The sequence below is a fragment of the Prunus avium genome, chromosome 3, assembly GCF_965620075.1.
Source record: "Prunus avium chromosome 3, drPruAviu1.hap1.1, whole genome shotgun sequence".
In the NCBI taxonomy this organism is placed as follows: Eukaryota; Viridiplantae; Streptophyta; class Magnoliopsida; order Rosales; family Rosaceae; genus Prunus; species Prunus avium.
In genome coordinates this window covers 31794683-31822400 of record NC_142286.1, presented here as the reverse complement: position 1 = coordinate 31822400, position 27718 = coordinate 31794683, and the positions used below count along the sequence as shown (strand labels likewise).

Sequence of the window (27718 nt, the reverse complement as noted above, 5' to 3'; positions counted from 1 at the left end):
AAGAAATTTTAGAGTTATTGTAGATGCTTTGCCATCGTTGTTCATATTCCCATATCGATCACTCAATTGTGTAATACTCAAACTTTAAATGTTGGCACTTTCGCCAATGAATATCTGGGTACCATATTCATAACGGTACCACCAAACATTCAATCAATGAGCCAAGCATTTATAGGTTGGAAAAGATTTGGGACAAATTATCTCCAGAAATTATCAAGTTCATACTTCCCATGTAATTATATCAAGTTGAAGAAAATTGAGACTTTGGAGAAATGTCTTTATAATTATCAAATTTAGCCCCACCAAATTAAATGAATTTTTTTTATGACTTGCCCTTTCGAAAGGGTCCCTTAAACTTCAAAGAGCAAAGGACCACAACTTTTAATTGATAGTTGGGCATTGGTCCCCCATTCTGATATCACTCAGTTCAGTTGTGTGGAGCTACTCAACTTTTTGGGCCAAATTATATGTGGTGTACCCTTTTTTATTTTTATTTACTTATTTATAAACGGTAGGATATTTACACTTCACTTTTATAACGGGCTAAACGCACACAACAATGAGGCTAGCCACAACTAAGTATCGAACTCATCACAAATATTATCTTCTTCGTCATTCTAGATTTAACAGTCACTGGAAGACATCAATATAAAATATGAGCTAAATGAAAATGATAATTAACATCAATATTCTTATGGTAACATCTTCAGATTTTTCTTAATAACACTTGGTTCACTAAATTCTCTAAGTTTGTGGATGAAGAACCATGAGGACCGGTAGCTTCTTTTGCAAGTTTCTTCCACTCCATGACCTTATTTTTCATCTTCTTACCCTTCTCTACCTTCATTAACTCTTTGATAAGCTTCTCTACCTCATCCCTCTTCACATCATTACTTATCTCCATGCCAATGCCCCATTCATTGCAAGTATAGCGACAGTCCATTTGCTGGTCTGCGAAGAATGGCCAACAGAGCATAGGAACTCCTGCAGTAAGGCTCTCAACCGTTGAATTCCAACCGCTGTGTGTTAAAAATCCTCCGACTGATGGGTGGTTAAGGACTTGCTCTTGTGGGCACCACCCAGCTATTAGACTTCTTTCCTTAGTTTCAGCCACGAACTCAGGTGGCAAAATAGCGGATTCTCCAATAACAAGATCTGGTCTAATTACCCAAAAGAACGGAAGCTTGCTATTTGCAAGTCCCCACCCAAACTCCACAAGCTGTTCTGGTGTCATGACTGCTATACTGCCGAAATTCACATAGACAACTGAGTTTGGTGCCTTGGTGTTTAGCCACTCGAGGCATTCAGTTTCTTCTTTCCATAGATTGTATCCCATTTTCAAAGGGTGCTCTGGTATCTGATTGAGATGCAACTGAAGAGGGCCAACGGTGTACACATGGGGAAGCATAGATGAGAGAGCATCCAAAACATCTGACTCCAAGGCATCAAAAGTATGAAGAACAACTGCTGAAGCTTCATGAGCTCTATCGGTTACTTCCATGCTGAAGTTAAATACGATGTCATCCGGATTTGTGGTTTGCAAGAAGGTCGGGAGATCCCTCAAACGGATATCTCTCATTCCCGGGATCCAATCTATTACGGTGTCCAGATAGCCATTTGTGAAACAGCTCTCATTTGCAATAGACAAATGAAATTCAATTGAAGAAACATTTCATTTGCATGTTTAGAAACCATAAGTTAAACAACAATTGCTTCAGTTAATAGTTATATATTTCACCTTTGAGTAAGTCCTTTTTCGACCACAGCGCGAATTTGTTTAAATCCCATGAAGCTACAGGCGGCTATAGTGTAGAACAGCACTATAGGGACTCCGATTTCTTCAGCAGCTGTGATTGTGAACGTGGACATGCCACCATCTGAAACTATGCAAGTCACAGGAGGATTGCTGGATGTTGATATGGCATCATTGTTGAGTTTTGCAAGGAGAGCAAGAAAGGGAGCCAAGAAATTTTGTTTTCTGACGGATTCACAAAGCAAGGTGACATCTTGTGTGGCATTTTCATCTGAATCCGGAAGGCTATCGGGGATGGCTTCGAATTGAAAATCAGGCAAGCCATCAAGGGAATTGGGTCCTAGAGATTCAAGAAAGCGCTTTGTTAAGCTCATAATTTCATACATATACATGCCCAATTTACTTACTTCTTTTGCTTAGTTTCCTATAATTCTGAGTTATTTGCCTCTATTTGTGTGTTTTGTAGGCCAATAGAGCAAGAGAGCATAATTCATGCAATTCAAGCATGTTAAGGCCTAATTTGGATGAATGGAAGAAGAGCTTAAAGACAAACTCATTTTTCCTACAGTCCAGTTTCGTGGGTCACATTGCAAGATCTGTTTCAGCAACCTACACAGCTCGGATGAGGCCGCATTCTTCATGAAAGTTGTTCCAATGGGTGTGTACTATAACATATCCAAATTGCAGCCCCATTGAATAACTCTGGAGTCCGTAACCTAGCAAACACTGAACCATGCTCAGGATGGATTTTTGTCAGCGAGCAAAACGAGTTAGCAATTTGTTTCGGCCTTAACTTCCTCCTCCGAGCTTGGATTGGGCCAATACTTGTGTGGTTGGATCATACACATTCTGAACTTCACAATGGACATCTTAAAGTCTTCATTTGATTCAGCCTAGCCCAATTCGTAAGCCCAAGAAGTTGCTGGTCATTCTGACATGAGGATGAGCTGGTTGGAAGCTTGGTCATGGTGAGCTAGGCATGAGCTATTGTAGCTAGTTGGAAGCTTGGTCATGGTGACATGAAGATGAGCTAGGGCTGCTGGTGGGATTTATTGGTGAAGTGCATCAACCAATTCAGATTTTATAATGCAAGTGTTGTATGCATTAGTGAAGTGCATCAACCAATTCATCTTTTATAATGCAAGTGTTGTATGCATTAGCCATATTGAATTCAGATTTATCACTCCCCTCTCCCTATAAATACCACATCCATTCCACATTCAAGACACAACAAATCCTGGGATTCACAACCCCACAATTCACTCCAACCATCCTCAAACACTCTCACAATCCCAAACACTCCAACAATCACCAAAACAACTCCAGCTTTCTTCTCTTCCATTTCCCTACGAATTTCATCTTCCTTAGCCATCACCACTCACTCAAACTCATCCCAAATCACCTCCATATCCTTCATACATCTTTCTAGAAGTGGGGAAGCTCTTGGAGAAGCATTAGAAGTGGAGAAGCACTTGGAGAAGCCTTGGACACCACAAGAACTTCAGAAAAAGGGTTTTTCTACTCTTATTGCATTCATTATGTTTTCTCATTTCTGTTCAAGTCTCTTTTCCATTATGAGTAGCTAAATCCATAACTAGGGCTTCGATGTAACCTAACATGAATATTCTGGGTTTATAAGTTTGGAGTTTCAAGTTTGATTCATGATTCATGTTCTTATTCATTATGCTTATAAGTTAACATGCTTGTTTGAATGATTGATCACCATTAGAACTTGTTTGTTAACTATCTTGGTTTGAATTAAGAGTATACACCATGCTTTAATTCGAATTGAACTATGAATAGGAAGAGTATGTATGGACATTCGACAACAGGGATTAGATACATACTTGGTTGTTTAAAATGTTCTTCTATGCTTAATGGGTTCCTAATGCTTAATTTTAGGTTAGACAACAAATGATCAAATTAGGGAATTAGGAACACAAGGTTAGGACCAAACACCATGGCCTAATCATACTTTAGCTAGAATCAATCTTTGAATCTGAATTAGACTTGTTACTTGAATCTTTATAACCCAGAATTGAATTGTTATGGTGATTCGAATGCCCTAGTCTCAAAATCTGTTTTCCAACTCTTAAAACCACTCTTTGTTACATTTGTTTACTTGTTTTTGTTTGCAATTTCATTTTGCTTCTTTTGTTCAACAATCACAACCACTCTTGTTTTAAATTCTGTTTTAGACATAACCTCCTACTTTCTTGAATTTGGTAATCTAAGTACATAACTAGTTTTAACTTCTCAGTCTTCGTGGGTACGACCTCGTACTTGTCTTGCTATACTACTAATTGCCCCGTACAATTGCGAGTTAACATAATATTAACAACACGCTTGTGATTGAACTCTGTGTTAACAAAGGTTATATGAAAACCTCTGTGGTGGAGGAGCTTTGCAAATTTAAGCGTTGCCTTTATATGACCTTGAGCAGGGAATGGAATGCAAACAGCATGTGGCTTGGTAGCTACTTCTGTGGAATCCATCTGAGCTTTTGTGTGTGAATTGCAGTGCTTGCAAATGCAGATTATTTATAAAGCAAAACTGAGCTACTGTTCAATGTGTCCAAAAAAGAAGTCTAGCTGTCAGACAAATTGAGGTAATGAGATGAAGTAGCAAGTTAGTCATTGGTTGCAACTGCAGATTATTTATACAGCAAAACTGAGCTACTTTTCAATGTGTCTAGTTTTTTGACCTAGTTTTTTTTTTTTTTTCTTGGTAAATAATATACCTATATTTTTATACGTATATATTTATATTTATATTTTTCATATGTACATATATATTTTTTTTTGGTTTGCAATTTTAGGGGGCGATATGTTAGAGGGAAAAAAATGGGGTGATTGATGCTATTAATAGGGAGTTTTAATTACAATTATGGTAGTTAATGAAATGCTTGGAATAAATTATAAATAAAATATGAAGTCTGATGGTAACGATGTAAAAACATAGGAATACTATGACCTCTTATATCCTACTGGTCATTTAAGTTTGAAATTGGATTTTACACATAGATTTATAGAATGATGGGTATATGTATAGGAAATAGCAATTTTTGGGACCTATATTGAACAAGCCCATAAAAAAAAGGATTGCACATACAAGCAAAACACTACTAGAAAATCATATTATAAGCCACAATTCTCCTAGCCACTACATGGTAAATTGTGGCTATTAATGATCTAAAGCCACCATTTTTATACACATGTGGCCTCAAATACACAAGCCACTATGTCTGTGGCCATGGCAAGTTTAGTTTTCTTATTTTATTTTATATTTAGTGTTAGACCATGTTTCCGTGGCCATAAAAGGTTTAATTTTTTAAATTTCATTAACTGAACATGACGCCATTGTTCTTACCCTTCTCTCCCTCCATCAACTCTCTAACAAGCATCTCCACTTTATCTCTCTTGACATTGTTATCAATCTCCATGCCACTGCCCCATTCATTGAGTTTTACGAGCTCACGCAACGGAGCCAAGAGCAAGAAATTTCTGAACGACTCACAAAGCAAAGTGACCTCTTGGGTGGCCTTTTCATCTGATTCTGGAAGGCCGTCTGGAATCTTTTCGAATTGAAAATCAGGCAGGCCATCAAGGGAATTAGGTCCAAGATATGTAAGAAAGCGCTTGTGGTTGAACTCTGTTGACAAAGGTTATGTGAAAGCCTCTATGGCGGAGGAGTTTTGCTAATTTGAGGATTGCCTTGAGCTGGCAAAGGAAGACAAACTGCATGAGGGTTATTGGAAACTACAGGGAAGCCATCTTAGGTTTTGTGATATAATGTATGTGCGTGTTGCATGACTTGCTCAAATCCAGATTATTTATAGGCCAACATGACCACATATCAACAACATTTATTACATAAAAATTATTTATCTTTATTATAAACATGCATAATCAAACGGGCTCCAAAGTTGCATAACATGGATTCCAGTCATTAGCGGAGTCAGAAATTCTATCAAGGAGGGTCAACTTTAAATAGCTTTATAATTACAATGAACTTAGTTTTTATAGGAAAATATATATAAAAATTTATTATAATGATTAAATTTCAATATCACAAATTTAATATCTTAGTAAGTATAACCCAAATTCTAGCAACCTAAAAATAATGAAAGAGTATTAAAAGTTGATTTTAGATAGAATGAGAAAATCAAATAAAATCCATGACACATACATATAAATGACATATGAAGACACTGGCGGACCTATAAATTTTTTAGCGGAGGTGCAATATTGACTAAGTATGAAAAATGGTTTTCCGGAATAATCATTTTCTCAAGATAATTTTTGGCGGCTTTTATTCCTTACACATCAAATAAGAAAACTTGATTTTATTCGATTTTAGTATGAAGTATATATTGACTTAATCAGCCATCATTTTTAGCCTAAATCGTATTTTGCACTAAAATCGATTTTTCATATTTTGATTTTGTGGGAATTTGATTTTCTAGTATTTTTATTTGAATCCAAATGGGGGGTACTTCCTTATTTACATTGTAAACTTAAGTAAATGGAGTAACATAAAAATAAATGAAAGTAAAAGGACAAAGACATTTACTTAAATGTTGAAAATAGAAATAAGGTAATCTATCCACCAGTTGAGCAAAGTGGCAATTTCAAGCACCTACAATGGTTTTTCTTGCACCTTATTCATGTTCATTGTAGACAATTTACATTTGTGAGAAGGGTCAATATAGTAAATATAGATATAAAACAACTTGGATAACATAGATAAATACAATATTTTCAAAATGTTGAGAAGGGTCAAGTGACCCTTGTGGGCCTTAATTGGCTCCGCCAATGATTCCAATCAATCCAATAGTTGGAATTTCTGCAGAGGTGGCCTTATTTCTACATAGCGGGTGGGCTAATATTTGATTTACATAGTTTGGACTTGGACAACTTAGCCTAAGTTATAGTTTGGACTTGGACAACTCGGACTCCATTTCTCCTAAAAATTCACCTGACTACTACAATTATTCAAAAAGAAAACGCTTCATTCACAACGGTTGGCTACAAAACCGTTGTAGTTGTTTCTTCCACAACGGTTATGTAATAACTGTTGTTAAAGGGGGTTTTTAAGCGTTGTGGTTTAGGGTATGTGATTTTCAGATTTTATTTCACAACTTTCCACAACGGTTTTTGTTTCAACCGTTGTAATTGAAGCTGTAAAAAAAAAAACAGGGAGTGAACAGTGACTCAATATTTTTTCTTAAGGCCCGATAGTTGTCATTCTCTCTTCTATCTCGTCTCTGGCGTCTCCCTCTCTCCACAGTCTTGTTCTTCCCACCTCGTCTCCTTGCCTTTGCCACGGCCATAGACAGAGAGACTCTGTCTCTCGCGTCTCCCTCTCTCCACGCTCTCTCTCTCTCTCTCTCTCTCTCTCTCTCTCTCGTCTCTCTCTCGTCTCTTTCTCTCTCTTCCCTCCTAGTTCAGAGAGATTTGGGTTTTAATTTTAGGGTTACTGATTTGGGTTTTAATCTAACCATTTGGGTGTTGGCTTGTGGTCGCTCTCCCTCGATCAACAAAGGTAAAGAAAACAAATATTTAGGGTTTCAATTGATTTCGACACTGTGATTTGGGTGTTAACCATCTCTCTTTGTTTCCTTTGCAGGTGCTTAGCTTTTCCATCTCTCTTGCCCTCTACGGCTGTTGCTGTACACAGATGATAAATTTTTAGGAGAAATGGAGACTTAAAGAGAGAAGTTATGGATCTGATAAGGGTTTAGGGTTTACTATCTCTAATTTTTGGATCCTAATGGAATTTCTTTGATTACATATGTTGTTTCTCCAAAACACCAATGAAGAAAGCATTTAGATTTGATGGGTTTGATGTGAATGGTATGAATCTCTCTCTCTCATTTTGGTTTGGGATTTTTGATTTATTTGTGAATTAATTTTGTTGGGTTCAATGAAATTATCAGCTAGCTGAAGTTGACTTGGTGTAAATCACGTATTTGGTCTACTTAAGTTCTTTATCGTATCTGCCCAAAAAAAAAAGTTCTTTATGGTAATTTATAAAGTATTTTGATTCTGTTTTCTGGCGTTTTCCTTTGTTTCTCCAACTAATAGATGTAGGGGTTTTCCTTTGTTTTTGGTTCACCAAATGGTTTTCATCTATTCTAATTTTCTAATTTTTTATATGAGATGTGCAGTTGTTGCGGCTCTTAATCCTTCAATGTTCTTCATCTTACTTGCTAAAGTCGAAAGTTCACATTACTTCGGTTGTTTTTGGGTCTTCCTGCTAACTACTTAGAACATGCATTTTAAGTTCAATTTTTGTTGGCTTGGCGTTTCCCTTTTTTAAGAATCTATTTCAACGAAGGCATTCAAGTTATATTGCTTAGTTATTTGGAGTTCACAGCAAGACATTCCATTTGTGTTCATTAAATGTCAAACTGCATAAAATAAGTAAGATTCATGGTTTTAAAAAAATGGGACAAGGTTTTGCAATCATTAAGGATCTTACTGTTATTGGAATAGCTTCAAGTGATCAAGGCTCCAAAAAGGAGTAACATACATTTGGAAAGGTGTTCTCCCATGATCCTACGGTTGTGTCTGCAATTTTTGTTGGCTTGGCATTTCCATTTTGTGCTTTAAGTTTAATTGAACGAAGTGCTGATTTACTTAAATCTGAATCTGCGTGTAGAATGGAACCTTCGATGAGGTGAAGAAGATTGTGAAAATACTCAATGAGGGACAGGTGCCATCACAAGATGTTGTGGGTGAGTTTGTTCTTCTTCTGATTTGGATTTGATTTGCAAATTTTTTTCTACTTCAGTGCTCTTGTTTATCTTTATGAGACTCTGCCTTCAAGTCTAAATTTATGCCAATATTCCTGAACTTATGAGATTGACATATTTGTACTTCTTCTATAATTGGTAGTGATCTATATGAGTTATCAAACTGTTAATTTGTTTTTTGGGTTGTTCTTATTTTAGAGGTTGTGGTGAGCCCACCATATGTGTTTCTTCCAGTGGTGAAGAGTTCGTTGTGGCCTGACTTTCATGTTGCGGCTCAAAACTGCTGGGTCAAGAAGGGTGGTGCCTTCACTGGTGAAGTTAGGTGTGTATGTTTATGATTTAGAAGTATGTTTCATTGCGTCAAGATGTCGACATCTAGTTTTAAATTGATACATAGTAAAAAATAGTATGATTACTGATATTTTGTAGAGTTAATGATTTAGGTACTGTGGTCAAACCCTTAATACTTTAGCAATATTACTGATAAATGAAAGCTCAGAATATGAGGCTTCTGATCTGATAAAAAAAAAAGAATGCAACTACAACGAAAGCATAAGTCTGCGAAGATGGTTTGTTTTAAATTGGTTGTGACAGGATCACAGGATTTAATGAGCTAAATAAGTGTATACATCGAATGTGCATTTTATGTCAATCTGGACTTTTCCCTTGTTAAGTTGATTTGTTGTGATATTCAGTGCTGAAATGCTGGTCAATCTGGAGGTTCGTTGGGTCATTCTGGGTCATTATGAGAGAAGAACTATTTTAGGCGAATCCAATGAGGTACTCTCTCTCTCTCTCTCTCTCTCTCTCTCTCTCTCTCTCTCTCTCTCTCTCGATCAATTTATCATTAGCTATTGCTTAATAGTTAGTTTCTCATTATGCACACATTTTGTTTCAGTTTGTTGCCGATAAGGTTGCCTATGCACTAGCTCAAGGTTTGAAGGTGATTGCTTGTGTTGGTGAGACTTTTGAGCAGCGAGAATCTGGCTCAACCGTGGAGGTTGTGGCTGCACAAACCAAGGCCATTGCAGGTGCATTTTAAAATTCCAAGTTCTTGCTTACTGTTAGTGTGAAAGAATGTTTGTTGAGTGTTCTGTAACTGGATCAATTTCTTTATGTACTTATTTAAAAGATGTTTTTTTACTGCAGCAATAGTTTTAGATTGGACCAATGTTGTATTGGCCTATGAGCCCGTGTGGGCCATTGGAACTGGCAAAGTTGCATCTCCAGCTCAGGCTCAGGAAGTAAGTCATGCCTTTCTGATTCTCTGGATATGGTTTTTTGTTTTTATTTGCTAAAGTTTGAACTGAGTGCTTTTGTTTTTATTCTGCTACAGCCTATCTATTCTCAAGCAGCTTGAGTCCTGCAATTCTTTAAGGCTTGTTGGGAGCAGGTTTGTCAACACACGAGCAGATGGATGAAGTCAGGCATGAGTGAGCAAGTTTTGTGACCATTATGTAGAGCGATGAAGTTGTGGAACAAGATAAATACAATTTTTTTATTGTGAAAATTGTTGTAGTTTACATGCATTGAATTCTAATTGTAAATTGATATTGTGGTATAAATTATTAGTGTGAATTTCCATCAATTTTCATAGTGAATGATTCCTTTGGAATTTTGGTAATTTTGTGGGTTTTCCAAAACGTCATTATCTAATGCTATTTTCAACAGTGGTTTTAGATAACAACCGTTGTGGAAGGTGATAAACCACAACGGTTTTAAGTAAGAACCGTTGTGGAAGGTGATAAACAACAACGGTTACCATTGACAACCGTTGTTGAATGTGCCAAATTACAACGGTTTTATAGAATAACTGTTGTTGGAAGGGTAATATTACAACGGTTATCATTGAAAACCGTTGTTGAAAGGGTCATATTACAACGGTCACTCTTGTATACATGTTTTATATATGAGAATTGACAACGGTTTTTCTTGAAAGCCGTTGTTGAAAGTGACATATTGCAACAGTTCCTGACCGTTGTCATAAATACGTAGAAAAGACGACACTGCTAAAGTCAACGGTTTTACAAGACTTTCTACAACGGCTAAAAACCGTTGTCTATTAACTTTTTTGTAGTAGTCGAAAAGGGTTTTAACATGTAGACCAATGATCTCAAGTTCGAATCTCCGTGGCACATTGGTAGTGTATGTGTAAGAAACTCCCTCCCCCTTTGTAGTTTAGACTTGTATTAAGAAAACATATAAAAAAGATCGGGTTCCCTTTTGAATCAAGTTCGAAAGCTAAACAGATGGCACACTAAGAATCAAACTCAATTTCCACACAAAATAAAAGCCACCGTTTGAACTGCGGTGTGCAAGTCCTTTTTCAAGCAAAAGTGCCATATTCATTAAATCAAGAAGATGCATTGGATCGGGTTTGATTTTTGAGCACATTTAGATCATTAGAGCTTAGTTTCATTTGTAATATTATGTAATTTCCTTGCTTCATTTAGCAATGATTCTTCTTCGCTTGGTGTATAATTGAAGAGGGCTTAATCCCTCAACATCACCTGGCTAGTTATTTGAAAGAAAACTTCGGAGTGCTTGAAATTATTTTTCCCTTGTACTTCTATAGTGAATCTTTAGCAATTCCTCACACTCACTTGTAATTTGGTTCGTAACCACACTTATAGACACTCTCTTGCGACAAATAACATGACTTCCTAAAAGTCTTGTTTATAGTACGGGTAGGAAATAGGATTAAAATAGGAATCCTAAACCAAATAGGAATTGAAATAAGATCCTAAAACAAGGCTATTTTGGTATTGTTGTGATGTGAAAATAATCATCATAGTAAGATTTGCTGTGAGAGAAATCAATTGTGAAAGAAAGTAGTTTGACATTTGGTAAACTTTTTATTAAAAGTAATGTTGGTACAATAATCGGTTTTTGAGTGTTCGATAAATTTTTGTGCAAAAGTGTTGTGAGCTGTGTATAATGACTAAAAAGGACATTATGGTGAAATAACTCTTTAATTCGAGTGGTTTTGTCTCTAATCAAGCTCCCGTTAGAGGGGTGTCTATGGTTTGAAATGGGGCATCTAATTAAAAGTATCTTCTTCTTTTTAAATCTTTTTTACTCAAGCTGCTGTTAACTTTGTATGTAGTATGAAATGAAATAAACAATTGGAAACTTTCTAACGGATTTGAGTGGGATTGGGTTTCACTCTCCTGAGTTTTGTCTAATAAGAAATAATAACAATCAGGAACAAAGAATTGTCCATTAATTTTAGAATTGAATTATTGGGTTCAAAATGCTTATAGGGTCACCTTTAAGAAAAGCAAATTGTTTCTTGTTCAATGCAAAAACCCTTACAATTCCATTTCTATTTCTAAAGGTTCTTCTTCATCAGTAAGATAGTAACAAAGGGAAAAACGAGTCATGGCTACTTTGTCTCACGCCTTTCCAAGCATTCTATCTTCTTGTTGTCATTGCTGAATCAGTAATCTCAAAGAAGATCACAATGTATGCGTTTGGGGTTTTTCCGGAGAATGAGTGACTATGACATCAGTGTTTCTAGGGTTTATACGAAGAAGGATAATAATAATCTTATGGAAATAGTAGTACATATATATTAATTGCTAGCTAGTCGATTATTTGAGACAATGGCAATGGAAATGTGTAAGTTTGTGGATGAAGAACCATGTGGACCAGTAGCTTCTTCTGCAAGTTTCTTCCACTCCATGACCTTATTTTTCATTTTCTTACCCTTCTCATCCTCCATTAACTCTTTGACAAGCTTCTCTACCTCATCCCTCTTCACACCATTACTAATCTCCATGCCAATGGGGCATTTGCTGGTCTGCGAAGAATGGCCAACAAAGCATAGGAACTCCTGCAGTAATGCTCTCAACTGTTGAATTCCAACCGCTGTGCGTTAAAAATCTTCCAACTGATGGGTGGTTAAGGACTTGCTCTTGTGGGCACCACCCAGCTATTAGACTTCTTTCCTTAGTTTCATCCACAAACTCTAGCGGCAAAATAGCGGATTCTCCAATAACTAGATAAGGACTGCCCGTGAATGTTTTTGTATAATATTAGGTGAATAAGTTGTGTTTGTACAATATCTGGCCAAGCATTCCCAAGCCAATCCAAGCAAAGGGAAGGGAGTCCCACATCAAAATTAAGCACTAAGAGCATACAAAATGCCCTCTATAAATAGGCCCCTTCACTACAATACAGCGGTAAGACTTTTCAGCTTGACTTTTATACTAATATATTGTCAACAGCAAAAGCTCTTAGAAAACAAACTTACTCTGGCATCGGAGGGTCTTAGGCTAGTTCCACACCGGTTCCATAGACCTTACGAGTCTTGGCTTCCTTCTATTCATGATCAACATCCAAGGACAGGAAGAATCTGCATCTATCACTCAATCGATCTGCTAGATCGTCCTCACCACTTGTAAGTTGCACTCATCTCTATCTGTTCAGTTTTAGTGCCAACAAGTTGAAACCATAGAATCCCCCCACTTACAGTTTAGAGTTATATAACTTGGCATTCGGCCCAATTCGGGCTGAATTGTTCTCGGGTTGCCATGTTAACGGCGTCAAGTTTTTGGGGACGGCACGAGATGACAGGTTGTGTACGCAAAATAACGGTGTCCATGTTCCAGGTGGAGGCGAAAGTAGGGACATTGATTTCTATGGCAAACTCACAACTGTCGTGCAATTGCTTTACAAAGACCGATACCAAGTGATCATGTTTAAGTGTCGATGGTTTGATACGAACCCAAATAGACAGGGAAGTGTTAAAATTGATCATGGGTTACTATCTGTGAACATGAACAGAACTTGGTATGATGACGACCCTTACATTTTGGAAAACATGGCAAAACAGATTGTTTATATAGATGACCCTAAAGCCGAGAGCGGGTGGAAAGTTGTTCAGCAGATGGATCAGAGGAACGTGTATGCTATACCAGAACTAGACCCATCTGACAACGACGTCGACGTCGCTAACCAACGTTTAGAATCTTGCATGAAAAAAGATGCAGAAACGCTTCGAGATACAAATGTTGTTCAGGAACCGTTTCAGCTTGAAGGAGTGTCTTCAAGAGAAATACCGATTCAGTCAATTACAATTGACCTCGGTGATCTTCAAAGAAAAAATCAGAACCACATGCTTATATTTGTATCTTTAATCTCCAATAAACAATTGAAAGGTTTTCATTAAAAAAATATATATATAATTAAAAAAAACCAATTTAAAAGAAAACAATGAGTCGCAACACACAAAATAGAACATGGCAAAAAGGAAAGGACTAACAACATTTCACTCCATCAAGGTTTAGGGTCTATATCAAAATGGGCCCCGAGGTTTCAATTTCATCAATTTCATACCCATCAGTTCAAAATCTGATGAATTCACATCAGCCGTTAGATTGACCGTCTGGTCATATGTTAAATGCTAATGTAGCAGTTGCAAGACCCACCAGATATCCTGAAAGCCAAGTCCAATGGGCCACACAAAGGGCATTTCAGACCAAAACATAAATTCCGGAGGAAACTGCTCACAGAGCATGCCCTAAGTCATGTTGCGAAGAAGATCAAGAAGCAAATCTATTCTTGTAATGGATGAAGAGGTGTCGATGTGTTGGTGTGGCAAGGCTGCTACAATTCGAACCTCTTGGACATATTCGAATCCTGGGAGGCAATTGAAACATCGGGGCCCATTTCGATACATACCCTAAACCTCGATGGAGTGAAATGTCGTTAGTCCAAAAGGAAATTATAATTTACCTTTATAATAAACAATCTATTATATTTACCTTTATGGGACATGTGGTGCCTTGTTTTGGGAGGTTGTTGTGAGGCCAACATGACCACATATCAATAACATTTATCATATAAAAACATTTATCTTTTGGTATGCTAGTGATTTGCTCCCTAAACTTGCACCTAACTTTTGATTGACCCCCTATCCTTTTTTTTTTTTTTTTTTTTTTTATACAAACTTGAGGATACGATCTTTTTTTTTTCCGCCAATTTACCGTCTAAATTCTCAACATTTCATCCCATTTTCAGTTAAAAAATTGAAGAAAAAGAGTAAACCGAATGTCAACCCCTTCCATCTCCTACCTTCCTCCTCCCTTTCCCCCATGACCACCACCCTCCATTCCCAAACCAATCACCCACCCCACAAACCCCTGCCCTCACCTCCTCCCTTCTGTTGTTTTACCCCCTCCCCCTTGGGTTTTCTTCGTCTACACCAAGCTCTAGGAAGCAAAGGTAACTTAAAAGAACCGGAAATTCAGAAAAGAACACATAAGAATTTAAGAGAAATTGAAAACTTCATAAATTTAGAAAAAGGCTTTGACCCCAAATTGCACAACGGAGCTTCAAAAGTATAAATTAAAAGAAAAATATGAGAAATTGTAGAAGTTGAGATGGGCTCTGATACCATCATCACATGGACTGAGAAGAAGAAAGATTGTATCAAAAAAAGAATTATAGAGAAAAAGGTTCAAAGAAAAAACCAGAACCTAATGCTTATATTTGTATCTTTAATCTCCAATAAACAATTGAAAGGTTTTCATTAAAAAAAAAAAAAACAATTTAAAGGAAAACAATGAGTTGCAACAGACAAAATGGAATATGACAAAAAGGAAAGGACTAATGACATTTCACTCCATCGAGGGTCTGTATCGAAATGGGACCCTAGGTTTCAATAACATCAATTACATACCAAACATTTCAAAATCTCACCAATTCACATCGGCCATTAGATTGACCGTCTGGTCAGTAGTTAAATGTTGATGTGGCAGCTGCGGGACCTACCACATTTCCTGATAGCACAATCCAAATGGGCCACATGAAGGGCATTTCCGAAAAAGAAAAAAGAAATTTTCACGGTCAGACCTTGGGATGCACTCCAAGGCTTTGTTACCACCTTTAAACCAATATCAAGTCGATAGTTTCAGGCCAAAAATAAATTCCAAAGGAAACTACTCACAGAGTGTGTCCTAACTCCTGTTGCGAAGAAGATCAAGAAGCAAGTCGATTCCTGGAATGGATGAAGAGGCGCCGATGTGTTGGTGTGGCAAGGCTGCTACAATTTGAACCTCTTGGATAGATTCAAAAATGGGAAGGAAGTTTCAATGTGTGTAGCAAAGGCACATGAAGGTAAGAAGGATACTTGTGTTGAGGCCCAAAAAAGTCACGGGAAGCCCAAAGACATTTAAAGCCCAATATGACATATAATGTTGGTCATGCGTTAATCCAAGCTGTATTTTGGGAATTAATTTATTAAATAAATATAGAAATAGTGTGCATACCATGCCAAGCCAATAATACATTTTTCATATGTTAATCGCCTACCAAGCTCACATGAACCCAAGTCATGTGGTTTACGGGGCTTGCACGAGGGATTGTGGTGTGTAAGGTTACGGAGGTCCACAAGGCCCATGGAAGCTCTTGGATTAATGGAGACTTTGGGCTAGCTACTTGGGAGCACCAAAGTCCAAGCCCATTACTTAGAGTTCTCCAATGTGGGTGCAAATGAGATATTTTTCAAGCACTTCCCTTACCCAAAGGAAATAGTCATTTTCCAAATACCTAGCTTTACCCGTTGAAAAAAAAGCCTTTTCCAGCATTCCCTATTACCCATTGGAAATAAGCCAATTCCGACACTTCCTTTTACCCATAGGAAATAGTCATTTTCCAATGCCTAGCTTTACCTATTGGAAATAAGAATGTTACAATGCTCCCTTTTACCCGTTGGAAATAGACTAGCTCCAACACTTCCTTTTACCTATTGGGAACCAAAGAGAGCCTTTACCTTCTATAAATTGGGAGGCATTGCCCAAGCAAAATCAACATCTCTTGGTTGCTACAAGCCTCCCAGCAACCACGAGAACTCACATTTCTTCGGCTACTACAAGTATACCAGCAACCATCACAGTCATTCTTGAGCCATCAAGCCCCCTTCATTCGGCTGCTGCAAGCAACACAGCAGCCATTGACCAACCTTTCTTCAGCCATCAGGCCCTTCCTTTAGCTGCTGGAGCAGCACAACAATTTCTTGCTTTGGCTGCGGCAAGCATCCCTGCAGCCATCAACCCCTTTCTTCAATCATCACACCTCTTTCCTAGCTGTTGCAAGCGCCCCAGCCATAACCTCCTCTCCTTGAAATCCATCATCTTCTCTATAAAGCCTCACCAAGCATAACTCTAAGCTTTTCCTTCCTTCCAAGTTATAAACACCATAGCCTTCAAACCTCAAGCTTTTCCTCCCATCCTCATTCTCTTGAAACTCTTAAATCCCCATAGCCATAGCCATAAACAATAAATTCTCAACACCCAAACTCAAGCATATCAAACACCAAGCCAAGTACAAGCATTCTCATTTGCTAAATTTGTGGGTCTTTAGCTCTCACATTCCAAGCTCTCACGCCAAGCTCATATAATCTCATATCAACATCAACAAGTCATCTTCAACTCTTCGTCAGGTTGCCAGAAACATCAACAAGTCATTTTTAACTCTTCGTCAAGCTACCGGAAACATCAGCACCAAACACGCAGTCACTGGAAGAAGAACAGAGTACTCACTTGGGACTTGCTTCTCCCTCAGGATGCTTTGGGCCTAGTTCTTGCTAACTCAGAAAAAGGGGCAAAGAAGGCTTGATTCACCACTCTATGGCGGTCCAAGAATCAACAAGCCCGGACGAGCATTCCGACGGAAAAAGACCCCAACAACTTGTTGTCAAAAAAGAAGTCGTCAGACAAATTGAGGCAATGAGATGAAGTAGCAAAGTGAAACTGGGATCTTCACTTTACCTGCAACATAAATAACTATATAGTGGTAGAACTTGTTGCTCAAGTATTTCTAGAAGTTAGTCATTGGTTGATATAGATAGTCAAACTTTCGACTAGTATAAGGGAATGTGAAATTACCTGTGGAAAAGTTAGTCATTAGTAGATAGATAGTCAAATTTTCGACACACAAAATATCTGTGCAAAGAAAATTCAGTTGACAAAATGATTTATGGAATGCAAACATCTCAATTTTCATTGCTATAAAAAAAATAAAAAAATTGTTCCTCTGTTCTTGTTGGTATTCTTCAAATTCAATATTATCTTGTATCTTTCAATGATTAATATTAGATCTTAAAACCATAACAGATACCTGATCGGTTCATAATTGTATATCATTTTGTACCCTTCTAGCTTATGATTTGGTTATGTTTTTGAGTTAAACTTGTGCTTTTAATCCTTTTTGTGTTTATCTTTCAGCTTTAGGTAACAATGATGGCTTTGGATATGAAATGATGTAATCCATGTATGTTAAAGCCTGATTTGGATAAAGGGATGAAGAGCTTAAAAGACAAACTCATTTTGGCTACAGCCCCCTGCCAGTCCAGTTCCGTAGGTCATATTGCAAGCTTTGTTTCAGCAACCTACACAGCTCGGATGAGGCAGCATTCTTCATGAAAGTTGTTCCAATGGGTGTGTACTATAACATATCCAAATTTCAGCTCCATTGGATAAATCTGGAGTCCGTTACCTAGCAAACACAGAACCATGCTCAGGATGGATCTTATCAGCGCGGAAAATGAGTTAGCAATTTGTTTCGGCCTTAACTTCTTCCTCCGACCTTGGATTGGCCCAAATAACATATGGCTGGAAAGAAGACATTCTGAACTTCAATTTCGAGTGCTTAAAGTCCTAATTTGATTAAGAGAAGCCCAAGTTGTAAGCCCTTGAAGTTGCTGGTCATGCTGACCTCAGCATGTGCTGGTTGGATGCTTGGTCATGGTGAGCTAGGTATGAGCTATCATTTCTGGTTGGAAGCTTGGTCATGGTGACATGAAGATGAGCTAGGGTTGCTGGTGGGATCTATTGGTGAAGTGCATCAACCAATTCAGATTTTATAATGCAAGTGTTGTATGCATTAGTGAAGTGCATCAACCAATTCATCTTTTATAATGCAAGTGTTGTATGCATTAGCCATATTGAATTCAGATTTATCACTCCCCTCTCCCTATAAATACCACATCCATTCCACATTCAAGACACAACAAATCCTAGGATTCACAACCCCACAATTCACTCCAACCATCCTCAAACACTCTCAAAATCCCAAACACTCCAACAATCACCAAAACAACTCCAGCAAACCTCTCTTCCATTTCCCTACGAATTTCATCTTCCTTAGCCATCACCACTCACTCAAACTCATCCCAAATCACCTCCATATCCTTCATCATCTTTCGAGAAGTGGGGAAGCTCTTGGAGAAGCATTAGAAGTGGAGAAGCACTTGGAGAAGCCTTGGACACCACAAGAACTTCAGAAAAAGGGTTTTTCTACTCTTATTGCATTCATTATGTTTTCTCATTTCTGTTCAAGTCTCTTTTCCATTATGAGTAGCTAAATCCATAACTAGGGCTTCGATGTAACCTAACATGAATATTCTGGGTTTATAAGTTTGGAGTTTCAAGTTTGATTCATGATTCATGTTCTTATTCATTATGCTTATAAGTTAACATGCTTGTTTGAATGATTGATCACCATTAGAACTTGTTTGTTAACTATCTTGGTTTGAATTAAGAGTATACACCATGCTTTAATTCGAATTGAACTATGAATAGGAAGAGTATGTATGGACATTCGACAACAGGGATTAGATACATACTTGGTTGTTTAAAATGTTCTTCTATGCTTAATGGGTTCCTAATGCTTAATTTTAGGTTAGACAACAAATGATCAAATTAGGGAATTAGGAACACAAGGTTAGGACCAAACACCATGGCCTAATCATACTTTAGCTAGAATCAATCTTTGAATCTGAATTAGACTTGTTACTTGAATCTTTATAACCCAGAATTGAATTGTTATGGTGATTCGAATGCCCTAGTCTCAAAATCTGTTTTCCAACTCTTAAAACCACTCTTTGTTACATTTGTTTACTTGTTTTTGTTTGAAATTTCATTTTGCTTCTTTTGTTCAACAATCACAACCACTCTTGTTTTAAATTCTGTTTTAGACATAACCTCCTACTTTCTTGAATTTGGGAATCTAAGTACATAACTAGTTTTAACTTCTCAGTCTTCGTGGGTACGACCTCGTACTTGTCTTGCTATACTACTAATTGCCCCGTACAATTGCGAGTTAACATAATATTAACAACAAATTTTGGCGCCGTTGCCGGGGACTGAACGAAAGTTCTTCCCTGGTTATGTGCCCAAGGTTACCCTATTCTTTTTAGTGTTTCTAATTAATCTAATTTTCTGTTTCAGGTAGTTTATGTCTAAAAAGCCATTACTTGAACAAGTGAGGTCTTCGTTCCAACGTTCTAGATCTTTGAACGCAGGACCATCATTGCAACCCAGACGAGTGACCTCTGAAATTCAGAATCGTCTAGAAAGGGAGTTGTCAACTGCAAAAGAGCAAGCTCTTGCTACATTTACAAGTCTTGCTCTCCACACTGAACTGCCTGGTTCTTCACTTTCAAATTCGGAAGCAATTTCAGACCAAGAAGAAGAAGAAATGATGGCTGCCATTGAGTTCATGGGAGAACTTGATATCCCAACAATTCCAGCATCTCCTTCAAGAATTTTGCTGCCCACTGTAGCTCGAAATTATGAGCTTAAATCTTCTCATCTTAATATGCTGCCTTCCTTTTATGGTTTACCTAATGAAGATCCATTAACCCATATAAAGGATATTTTTAATGTTGTGAGTTCTTTTCCCTTGACAGGTGTGACAGAAGATCAACTTCGAATGAGAGTGTTTCCATACACTTTAAAGGATAAGGCGAAGTATTGGTTGAATTCTTTGAAGCCTGGTTCACTCACTACATGGTCTGCCATTCAAAAGAAGTTCCTGGAAAAATACTTCTCCACGCAAAAGACCGACATGCTTAGGGATAAGATCTTGTTATTTGCACAGCAAGATGATGAATCGTTTTGTGAAGCATGGGAGAGATTCAATGGGCTGCTCAACCAATGTCCTCATCATGGGATTCCATTGAAGCTTCAAATGCGTATGTTTTATAAAGGACTAACCCCTTCTAGTCATAATATAGTCACCAATTTTGCAGGTGGTTCTTTTAAAACCAAAACTCCAGAAGAAACGTACGAACTCTTTGAGGAGATAGCAATGGAGACCCAACATACGGATACAAGAGGTAAACGTGTTATTAGTGGTTCTAATGATGCTTCTAGTATGCAGATTTCAAAACTGGAACAAAAGCTAGATGCTCTTCTTGCATTAAACTCAAGAAGCCCTCCGAAGGAAGTGTGTAGCATTTGTGAATCTCATGACCATTCTACCACAGCTTGTCCACTTGGGGCTGGATATCCAGAATTTGTGCAAGAGCAAGCTAAGTTGGTAAATTCCTACAACCAAGGTCCAAGAAATGATCCATACTCTCAAAGTTATAATCCAGGTTGGAGGAATCATCCAAACTTTTCATGGAGAAATACCCAGAATCAAGCAAATCCCCCTTCATTCCAAAGGCCACAACAATCATCATCATCATTGGAAGATATAGTGAAGCAGATGGCAATCAACCAATCCAATTTTCAGCAAACTACACAAGCTGCCATCTCCAAATTGGAAGTCCAATTAGGCCAAATAGCTGCTGAAATAACTCAAAGAGTGCCTGGGAAATGGCCAAGCCAAACTGAGATCAATCCAAAGAACCCAGAAGCCAAGGCCATTCATGTGCTCAGATCAGGTAAGATCATTGATAATAATGATAATTCTAATCTTTCAAATGATGTTGTGATTGTAGAAGATAAAGACGAGGAGACCATGGCCACGGAAGGAGAACAACTCAAAACTTCTCAATCTGCTCCTAAGGCCAAATCAGATTCTCAGAAATCCGATCAATTCCAATTGCATAAAAGGGATGACAAATTTGTGCCACCACATCTTCAAGAAGATAGATACGTGCCACCCGCTCCATATGTTCCACAGATTCCATTTCCAGGCCGTCTTAAGAAAGCAAAGCAAGATAAGGCTTTTAAAGAGATTTATGATATTTTGAGTAAAGTTAATATCAATTTGCCTTTGCTTGATCTTATTGAACAGATTCCTGCATATGGAAAATTCATCAAGGACTTGAAAACTCACAAGCTCAATTTCGCTCCAAATGAAGGAGTAAAGCTCGACCAGAATGTAAGTGCTGTGTTGCAAAGGAAGCTTCCACCAAAACTAGATGATCCTGGCAGCTTTGACATTCCCATTAACATTGGAGGCAAGAAGGTTGGAAGAGCCATGTTGGACTTGGGAGCAAGCATCAATGTTTTGCCATATTCAGTTTATCAAGAGCTTGGCTTAGAAGGGATGAAGAAGACTTCAATGCGACTTGAACTAGCTGATCATTCTATAAAATATCCAAAAGGTATTGTAGAAGATATTCTAGTTCAAGTTAATACACTAATTCTCCCTGCTGATTTTGTAGTGATGGACATGGAAGACAATCCAAATGGAGATCGTGTTGATCCCATTCTCCTAGGCAGGCCATTCATGGCCACTGCAGACACAATCATCAAAGTGAAAGATAGCACCCTCTCCATGACTGTTTTGGGTGAAACTGTTGAATTTAAAATGCTTAATGCTCTATCTCAACCTTCTATCTCTCTTGATTCTTGCTTTTCAATTGATGTTGTGGATCATGAGGTTTCTTCCAAAATTTTGCAGAGAAAGTCTAATGATGCTCTAGAAGCTGTCTTAACACAAGAAGAGGAAGATCTTTGTGAACCGGAGTTCCAAGAAGTGGTGGCTGCCTTAGAAGTGTTTCCGCCATACCCACCATCCTTTAGGCCACCAATCGAGCCTCTTGGACCATCATCCACGAAATTGGAGCCATCCATTGTCATCCCACCAAAGCTAGAACTTAAACCTCTTCCCAATAATCTTAAATATACATATTTGGGTGCTAACGAAACTCTCCCTGTTATAATTGCTGCAGGTCTCTCCTCACATGAAGAAGAGAGCTTAATTAAAGTTCTAAAAGAGCATAAAACAGCCATTGGGTGGACCATAGCAGACATCAAAGGAATTAGTCCAAGCATGTGCATGCACCGGATTTTAATGGAAGAAGACAGCAAACCATCCCGTGATGCCCAAAGGAGGCTAAATCCCAACATGAAAGAGGTGGTTAGAGCTGAAGTTTTAAAGCTACTCGATGTAGGAATCATCTACCCAATTTCAGATTCTAAGTGGGTGAGCCCTGTGCAAGTTGTTCCAAAGAAGTCCGGAATCACCGTTGTGAAGAATGAGAAGAATGAGCTAGTTCCTACACGAACTGTCACTGGTTGGAGAGTTTGCATTGATTACAGGAAGTTGAACACATCCACTAGAAAAGATCATTTCCCCTTGCCTTTTATTGATCAAATGCTTGAACGTTTATCTGGCCATGCTTACTATTGTTTTCTTGATGGTTTTTCAGGTTATAATCAAATTCCCATTGCTCCGGAAGACCAAGAGAAAACCACATTCACATGCCCATTTGGTACGTTTGCTTATAGAAGGATGCCATTCGGTTTGTGCAATGCCCCAGCAACTTTCCAAAGATGCATGATGTCAATCTTTTCAGATATGGTGGAACGATTCATTGAGGTATTTATGGATGATTTTTCAGTTTTTGGTTCCTCTTTTGATAATTGTCTTCACCACTTGTCTCTAGTGCTTAAAAGATGCCAAGAAACAAATCTGATTTTGAATTGGGAGAAGTGTCACTTCATGGTGAGACAAGGCATTGTACTAGGCCATGTGATTTCAAGCAAGGGAATCGAAGTGGATAAAGCCAAGATCGATCTCATCTCAAATCTTCCACCCCCTACCTCTGTTAAAGGAATTAGAAGCTTTCTAGGTCATGCTGGATTCTATAGAAGGTTCATCAAAAATTTCTCAAGCATTACAAGGCCATTGTGTAATCTCCTTGCTAAGGATGCTGTTTTTGAGTTTAATGAAGCTTGCATGGAAGCTTTTTCTACCTTGAAGAGGGAGCTAACTTCAGCCCCTATTATCATAGCTCCGGATTGGTCTTTACCATTTGAAATAATGTGTGATGCCTCTGACTTTGCTATTGGTGCAGTTTTAGGTCAAAAGAAGAACAAGCTGCCCCATGTGATTCATTATGCTAGCCGGACCTTGAATGATGCTCAAATCAACTACTCCACAACAGAGAAGGAGTTGCTTGCTGTGGTTTTTGCTTTAGAAAAATTTCGTTCTTACCTTGTTGGTTCTAAAGTAATTGTTTATTCTGACCATGCAGCTCTTAGATACTTGCTCACTAAGAAGGATGCCAAACCACGCTTGATTAGATGGATTCTCTTGCTGCAAGAATTCGATTTGGAGATTCGAGATAAGAAGGGATGTGAGAATGTGGTAGCTGATCATTTGAGCAGAATTGTGGTTGAAGAAAAAGGAGCAGCTATGCTACCCTTGAATGAGACTTTCCCTGATGAACAACTATATGCTGCCCAAGTCAAAGAGCCATGGTATGCTGATTTTGTTAATTATCTTGCTTGTGGTGTTCTTAGAAATGATCTAACTTCTCAGGACAAGAAGAAGTTCTTTTCCATGGTGAAACATTATGTCTGGGATGAACCTTTCTTATTCAAGCATTGCCCGGATCAACTCATCAGAAGATGTGTTCCAGAAGAAGAGCAAGAAAGCATACTTAGGCATAGCCACGAATTGGCTTGTGGAGGTCACTTTGGAGCTAAGAAAACAGCACTTAAAATTCTGCAATCTGGTTTCTTTTGGCCCACTCTATTCAAAGATGCGTTTAATTTTTATGTTAAGTGTGATAGGTGCCAAAGGATGGGGAACATAAGTCGCAGGAATGAAATGCCATTGAATAACATACTTGTTGTGGAGCTCTTCGATGTGTGGGGTATTGATTTCATGGGACCATTCCCATCTTCCTTTGGTTATACTTACATACTTGTTGCTGTTGATTATGTGTCTAAATGGGTGGAAGCCATAGCCACCAAAACCAATGATTATAAGGTGGTGCTGAAGTTCTTGAAGGATAATATTTTCACAAGGTTTGGTACTCCAAGGGCTGTCATTAGTGATGGAGGCAGCCACTTCTGTAACAAGCCATTCGAAGCACTCATGAAAAAGTACAACATCACCCATCGAGTCTCTACACCATATCATCCGCAAACTTCTGGTCAAGTGGAAATAAGCAATAGAGAAGTTAAGCACATCCTGGAGAAAGTGGTGAACAATACAAGGAAAGATTGGGCAGCCAAGCTCAATGATGCATTATGGGCTTATAGGACTGCATATAAGACTCCCATTGGAATGAGCCCTTATCGTCTTGTGTTTGGGAAAGCTTGTCACCTGCCAATGGAGCTTGAACACAATGCTTTTTGGGCCATCAAGAAGTTGAATTTTGATCTAGACAAGGCAGGCCATGCAAGAAAGTTTCAGCTCAATGAATTGGAAGAAATTAGACATGAGTCTTATGAGAATGCAAAGCTTTACAAAGAACGAACCAAGAGTTACCATGACAGAAACATTCAACGGAAAGAGTTCTCCAAAGGTATGTCAGTTCTTTTGTTTAACTCACGTTTGCGTCTCTTTCCAGGAAAATTGAAGTCTAGATGGCAAGGCCCATTCACCGTGGTCAATGTTTCTCCCTATGGAGCTGTGGAGATTCAAAACCCTAAAGATGGCTCAACTTTCAAAGTAAATGGACAACGTTTAAAGCCATTCTATGAGGGAGTTTCAGCTGGCATCCAAACTGGCCATGTGGTAGATCAACTTCCCTTCGTACCATCAACTTAGCTGATTGCACAATGTCTTGCCAAGACAGTAACTAAGGCGCTTCTTGGGAGGCAACCCATGTGTTCAAGAAGAAGGTGCTTGGTAGCAATCGACCTAATCGCATCAAGGGGAAGCATTTCAATCCTTTCTCTTTACTTGTTTTGTTTTTATTTTAGTCATTTTAAGTTTCTGTTCCTTTTTATAAATAAATAAATAAATAAATAAAAAATAAAAAATAAAAAATAAAAAAAATTTCTTATAAGCTAACTTTTGGTAACCCCAGTGAGCACCTCCGTCAATACAGTGTCTAGGAGTTCTTTAGGCGACACCTTCGGTGTCTAAGAAGTTTGGGTTTTAAGCGGGACCATTGTGACCCCTCCAACCTTCCCGGATCTCCTGGCTGTGTTTTCTGAGGCCCTTAACTGGTCATCCATGAGTTGCTTATATATTCATTTTATTTATTTATTTTTTTTCTCTAAACCTTTTTCTTAACTTTTCCCTTTATCATTTACTTGTTCTCAATCATCTTTACTTTGCTTTAACATTGAGGACAATGTTTAATTCAGGTCTGGGGGAAGGTTTTCAAATTTCATTCATTTGTGTTTCAATTTTCGTTCATTTGTCACTAATTTTTTTGGCGAAATGTCATACAATCGATGCTATGGAGCTGCCATTGAGGTTTTCATATCAGAATTTTGCACTTCACAAAGCTTTGGCTCTTAGAATTCTGGTGGCTAAAGTACCATGCTCAAATTCTTGAAGGAAAATAGTGGAGACTACCCTAGTGAGCTATATCGAGCCTAATTGCTTTCTTGAGAGGGTTTAAAGTGTTCTATTTCTCATCCATACTTATTTTCTTCAATTCACTCTAATTGATCTCATCATTTCATTTTGATCGAATACTAAGGATGATTTTCTTTTGCAGATATCATATGCTTGCTCTCATTCATGAATGAACTCATTGAAGTGATGCTAGGCTATGTGTGTATAACCATTCTATATGCTTTCTTTTCACCCTACCCATATGTGTGTTCCATTAGCCTTCTTGAAGCCAAACACTCAAAGCCTTTTCTTTTATCACCCTCATCATTTTCCCTACCTTTGTATCTCAATCTGAGATACTTAACCTCTTGTAGCCATACCCTATAACTTAGAAATATACCAAGGTGTGCCAAGATAAAGTTTGATGCAAGGAAGTTGCTGCCGTGTACCTAAATGAAATTTGGTGTGAGTCTGTGCAATAAAGTTAAAGAAGTTGCAAATCAAATCAGCAAAGATGAAAGTGTTTCAATATGATCTAAGTGTGAAAAATAAAGTCTATGCCAGGTGATACCATGAAGTTTGCTGCCATGCCAATCTAAATCAATGATGCCCTGCAGATTAATGAAGCATGCAACCTTGGTATGTTCTTAAGTTATTTGTTTTTCCTTCCAATTCTTCCATTTCCCCTAAACCTTAGCCTTTCATTACAACATTGTGAAAGACCTAGCTGATCTTTGAGGATGTATTCATGGGTGCTGGTAAGTATGTGTGTATCTCTATTCTTAGTATTTAATTCCTTTCATGAGATCTAACCAAATTTGTGCTTCTATTTCATACACTCACTTATGCTTTCTTGAGAGAATTAAAACATAGGTTCTGAGTGATTGAGTGTTATCTGTGAGAATTAGAGTCGAAGCATGTTCTCTATTCAAGGTTTGAGTATGCTTGCTTTGAAACTGTGTGCCTTTGAGCTATAGCTTCCACTTGTACACACTGATTGATGACCTATCTTGGCAACTCTATGGTGTTGGGGGTATGACTAAAGTTTTCTTTCATTTTCATTAGTTGATTTCAAAGTTGTTTTTCTAACCATTTTGTTTTGTAGAGTTAGAAAAACGTTTGTGGGTATCGCATCTGTTAAACCCTCAGGAGACACAACTCCTCCTACTAGGGATGCCTAGAGGTTTAAAGCCTTGTTGCATACGCTCAATGCAATCGAGTTACCTACGAAAGTGGTCTAGTTAGTTTTGTTTTTAACTTTGTTTTGTGTGGTTTTGCTCGAGGACTAGCAAAATCTAGGTTTGGGGGTATTTGATCGGTTCATAATTGTATATCATTTTGTACCCTTCTAGCTTATGATTTGGTTATGTTTTTGAGTTAAACTTGTGCTTTTAATCCTTTTTGTGTTTATCTTTCAGCTTTAGGTAACAATGATGGCTTTGGATATGAAATGATGTAATCCATGTATGTTAAAGCCTGATTTGGATAAAGGGATGAAGAGCTTAAAAGACAAACTCATTTTGGCTACAGCCCCCTGCCAGTCCAGTTCCGTAGGTCATATTTCAAGCTTTGTTTCAGCAACCTACACAGCTCGGATGAGGCAGCATTCTTCATGAAAGTTGTTCCAATGGGTGTGTACTATAACATATCCAAAAGTCAGCTCCATTGGATAAATCTGGAGTCCGTTACCTAGCAAACACAGAACCATGCTCAGGATG

The 27718-nt window shown here is 38.0% G+C and overlaps 2 protein-coding genes and 1 non-coding gene across 3 annotated transcripts; 1 reads left to right on the top strand and 2 right to left on the bottom strand.

Annotated features, from left to right (window-relative positions):
• Positions 1-649: 649 nt before the first annotated feature.
• Positions 650-4305, bottom strand: LOC110751729 (7-deoxyloganetin glucosyltransferase-like). The gene is made up of 3 exons (XM_021952235.2): positions 4096-4305; positions 1743-2112; positions 650-1644 (listed from the first exon to the last, which is right to left on the bottom strand). The coding sequence occupies exons 1-3, from the start codon at positions 4246-4248 to the stop codon at positions 707-709; spliced, it is 1461 nt and encodes a 486-aa protein (XP_021807927.2). The 5' UTR covers positions 4249-4305; the 3' UTR covers positions 650-706.
• Positions 4306-7002: 2697 nt separating this feature from the next.
• Positions 7003-10098, top strand: LOC110751727 (triosephosphate isomerase, cytosolic-like). The gene is made up of 8 exons (XM_088249762.1): positions 7003-7297; positions 7382-7608; positions 8417-8492; positions 8709-8832; positions 9206-9290; positions 9409-9541; positions 9660-9754; positions 9847-10098. The coding sequence occupies exons 2-8, from the start codon at positions 7606-7608 to the stop codon at positions 9868-9870; spliced, it is 540 nt and encodes a 179-aa protein (XP_088105888.1). The 5' UTR covers positions 7003-7297; positions 7382-7605; the 3' UTR covers positions 9871-10098.
• Positions 10099-20363: 10265 nt separating this feature from the next.
• On the bottom strand, positions 20364-20470 carry LOC148295950 (small nucleolar RNA R71). Its single transcript, XR_015834833.1, has one exon. It is a non-coding gene; the product is annotated as a small nucleolar RNA R71 (small nucleolar RNA).
• Positions 20471-27718: the final 7248 nt, after the last annotated feature.

What these genes read in the sequence shown, in the direction of transcription:
- LOC110751727 (XM_088249762.1), top strand. An exon ending in ACAAACCAAGGCCATTGCAG is followed by an intron (nt 9,542 to 9,659) that starts GTGCATTTTAAA and finishes TTTTTACTGCAG; the next exon opens with CAATAGTTTTAGATTGGACC. An exon ending in CTCCAGCTCAGGCTCAGGAA is followed by an intron (nt 9,755 to 9,846) that starts GTAAGTCATGCC and finishes ATTCTGCTACAG; the next exon opens with CCTATCTATTCTCAAGCAGC.
- LOC110751729 (XM_021952235.2), bottom strand. Translation starts at nt 4,248, where the DNA reads ATGGATTCCACAGAAGTAGCTACCAAGCCACATGCTGTTTGCATTCCA. An exon ending in CAGAGTTCAATCACAAGCGT is followed by an intron (nt 2,113 to 4,095) that starts GTTGTTAATATT and finishes AGCTTAACAAAG; the next exon opens with CGCTTTCTTGAATCTCTAGG. An exon ending in GGTCGAAAAAGGACTTACTC is followed by an intron (nt 1,645 to 1,742) that starts AAAGGTGAAATA and finishes AATTTCATTTGT; the next exon opens with CTATTGCAAATGAGAGCTGT.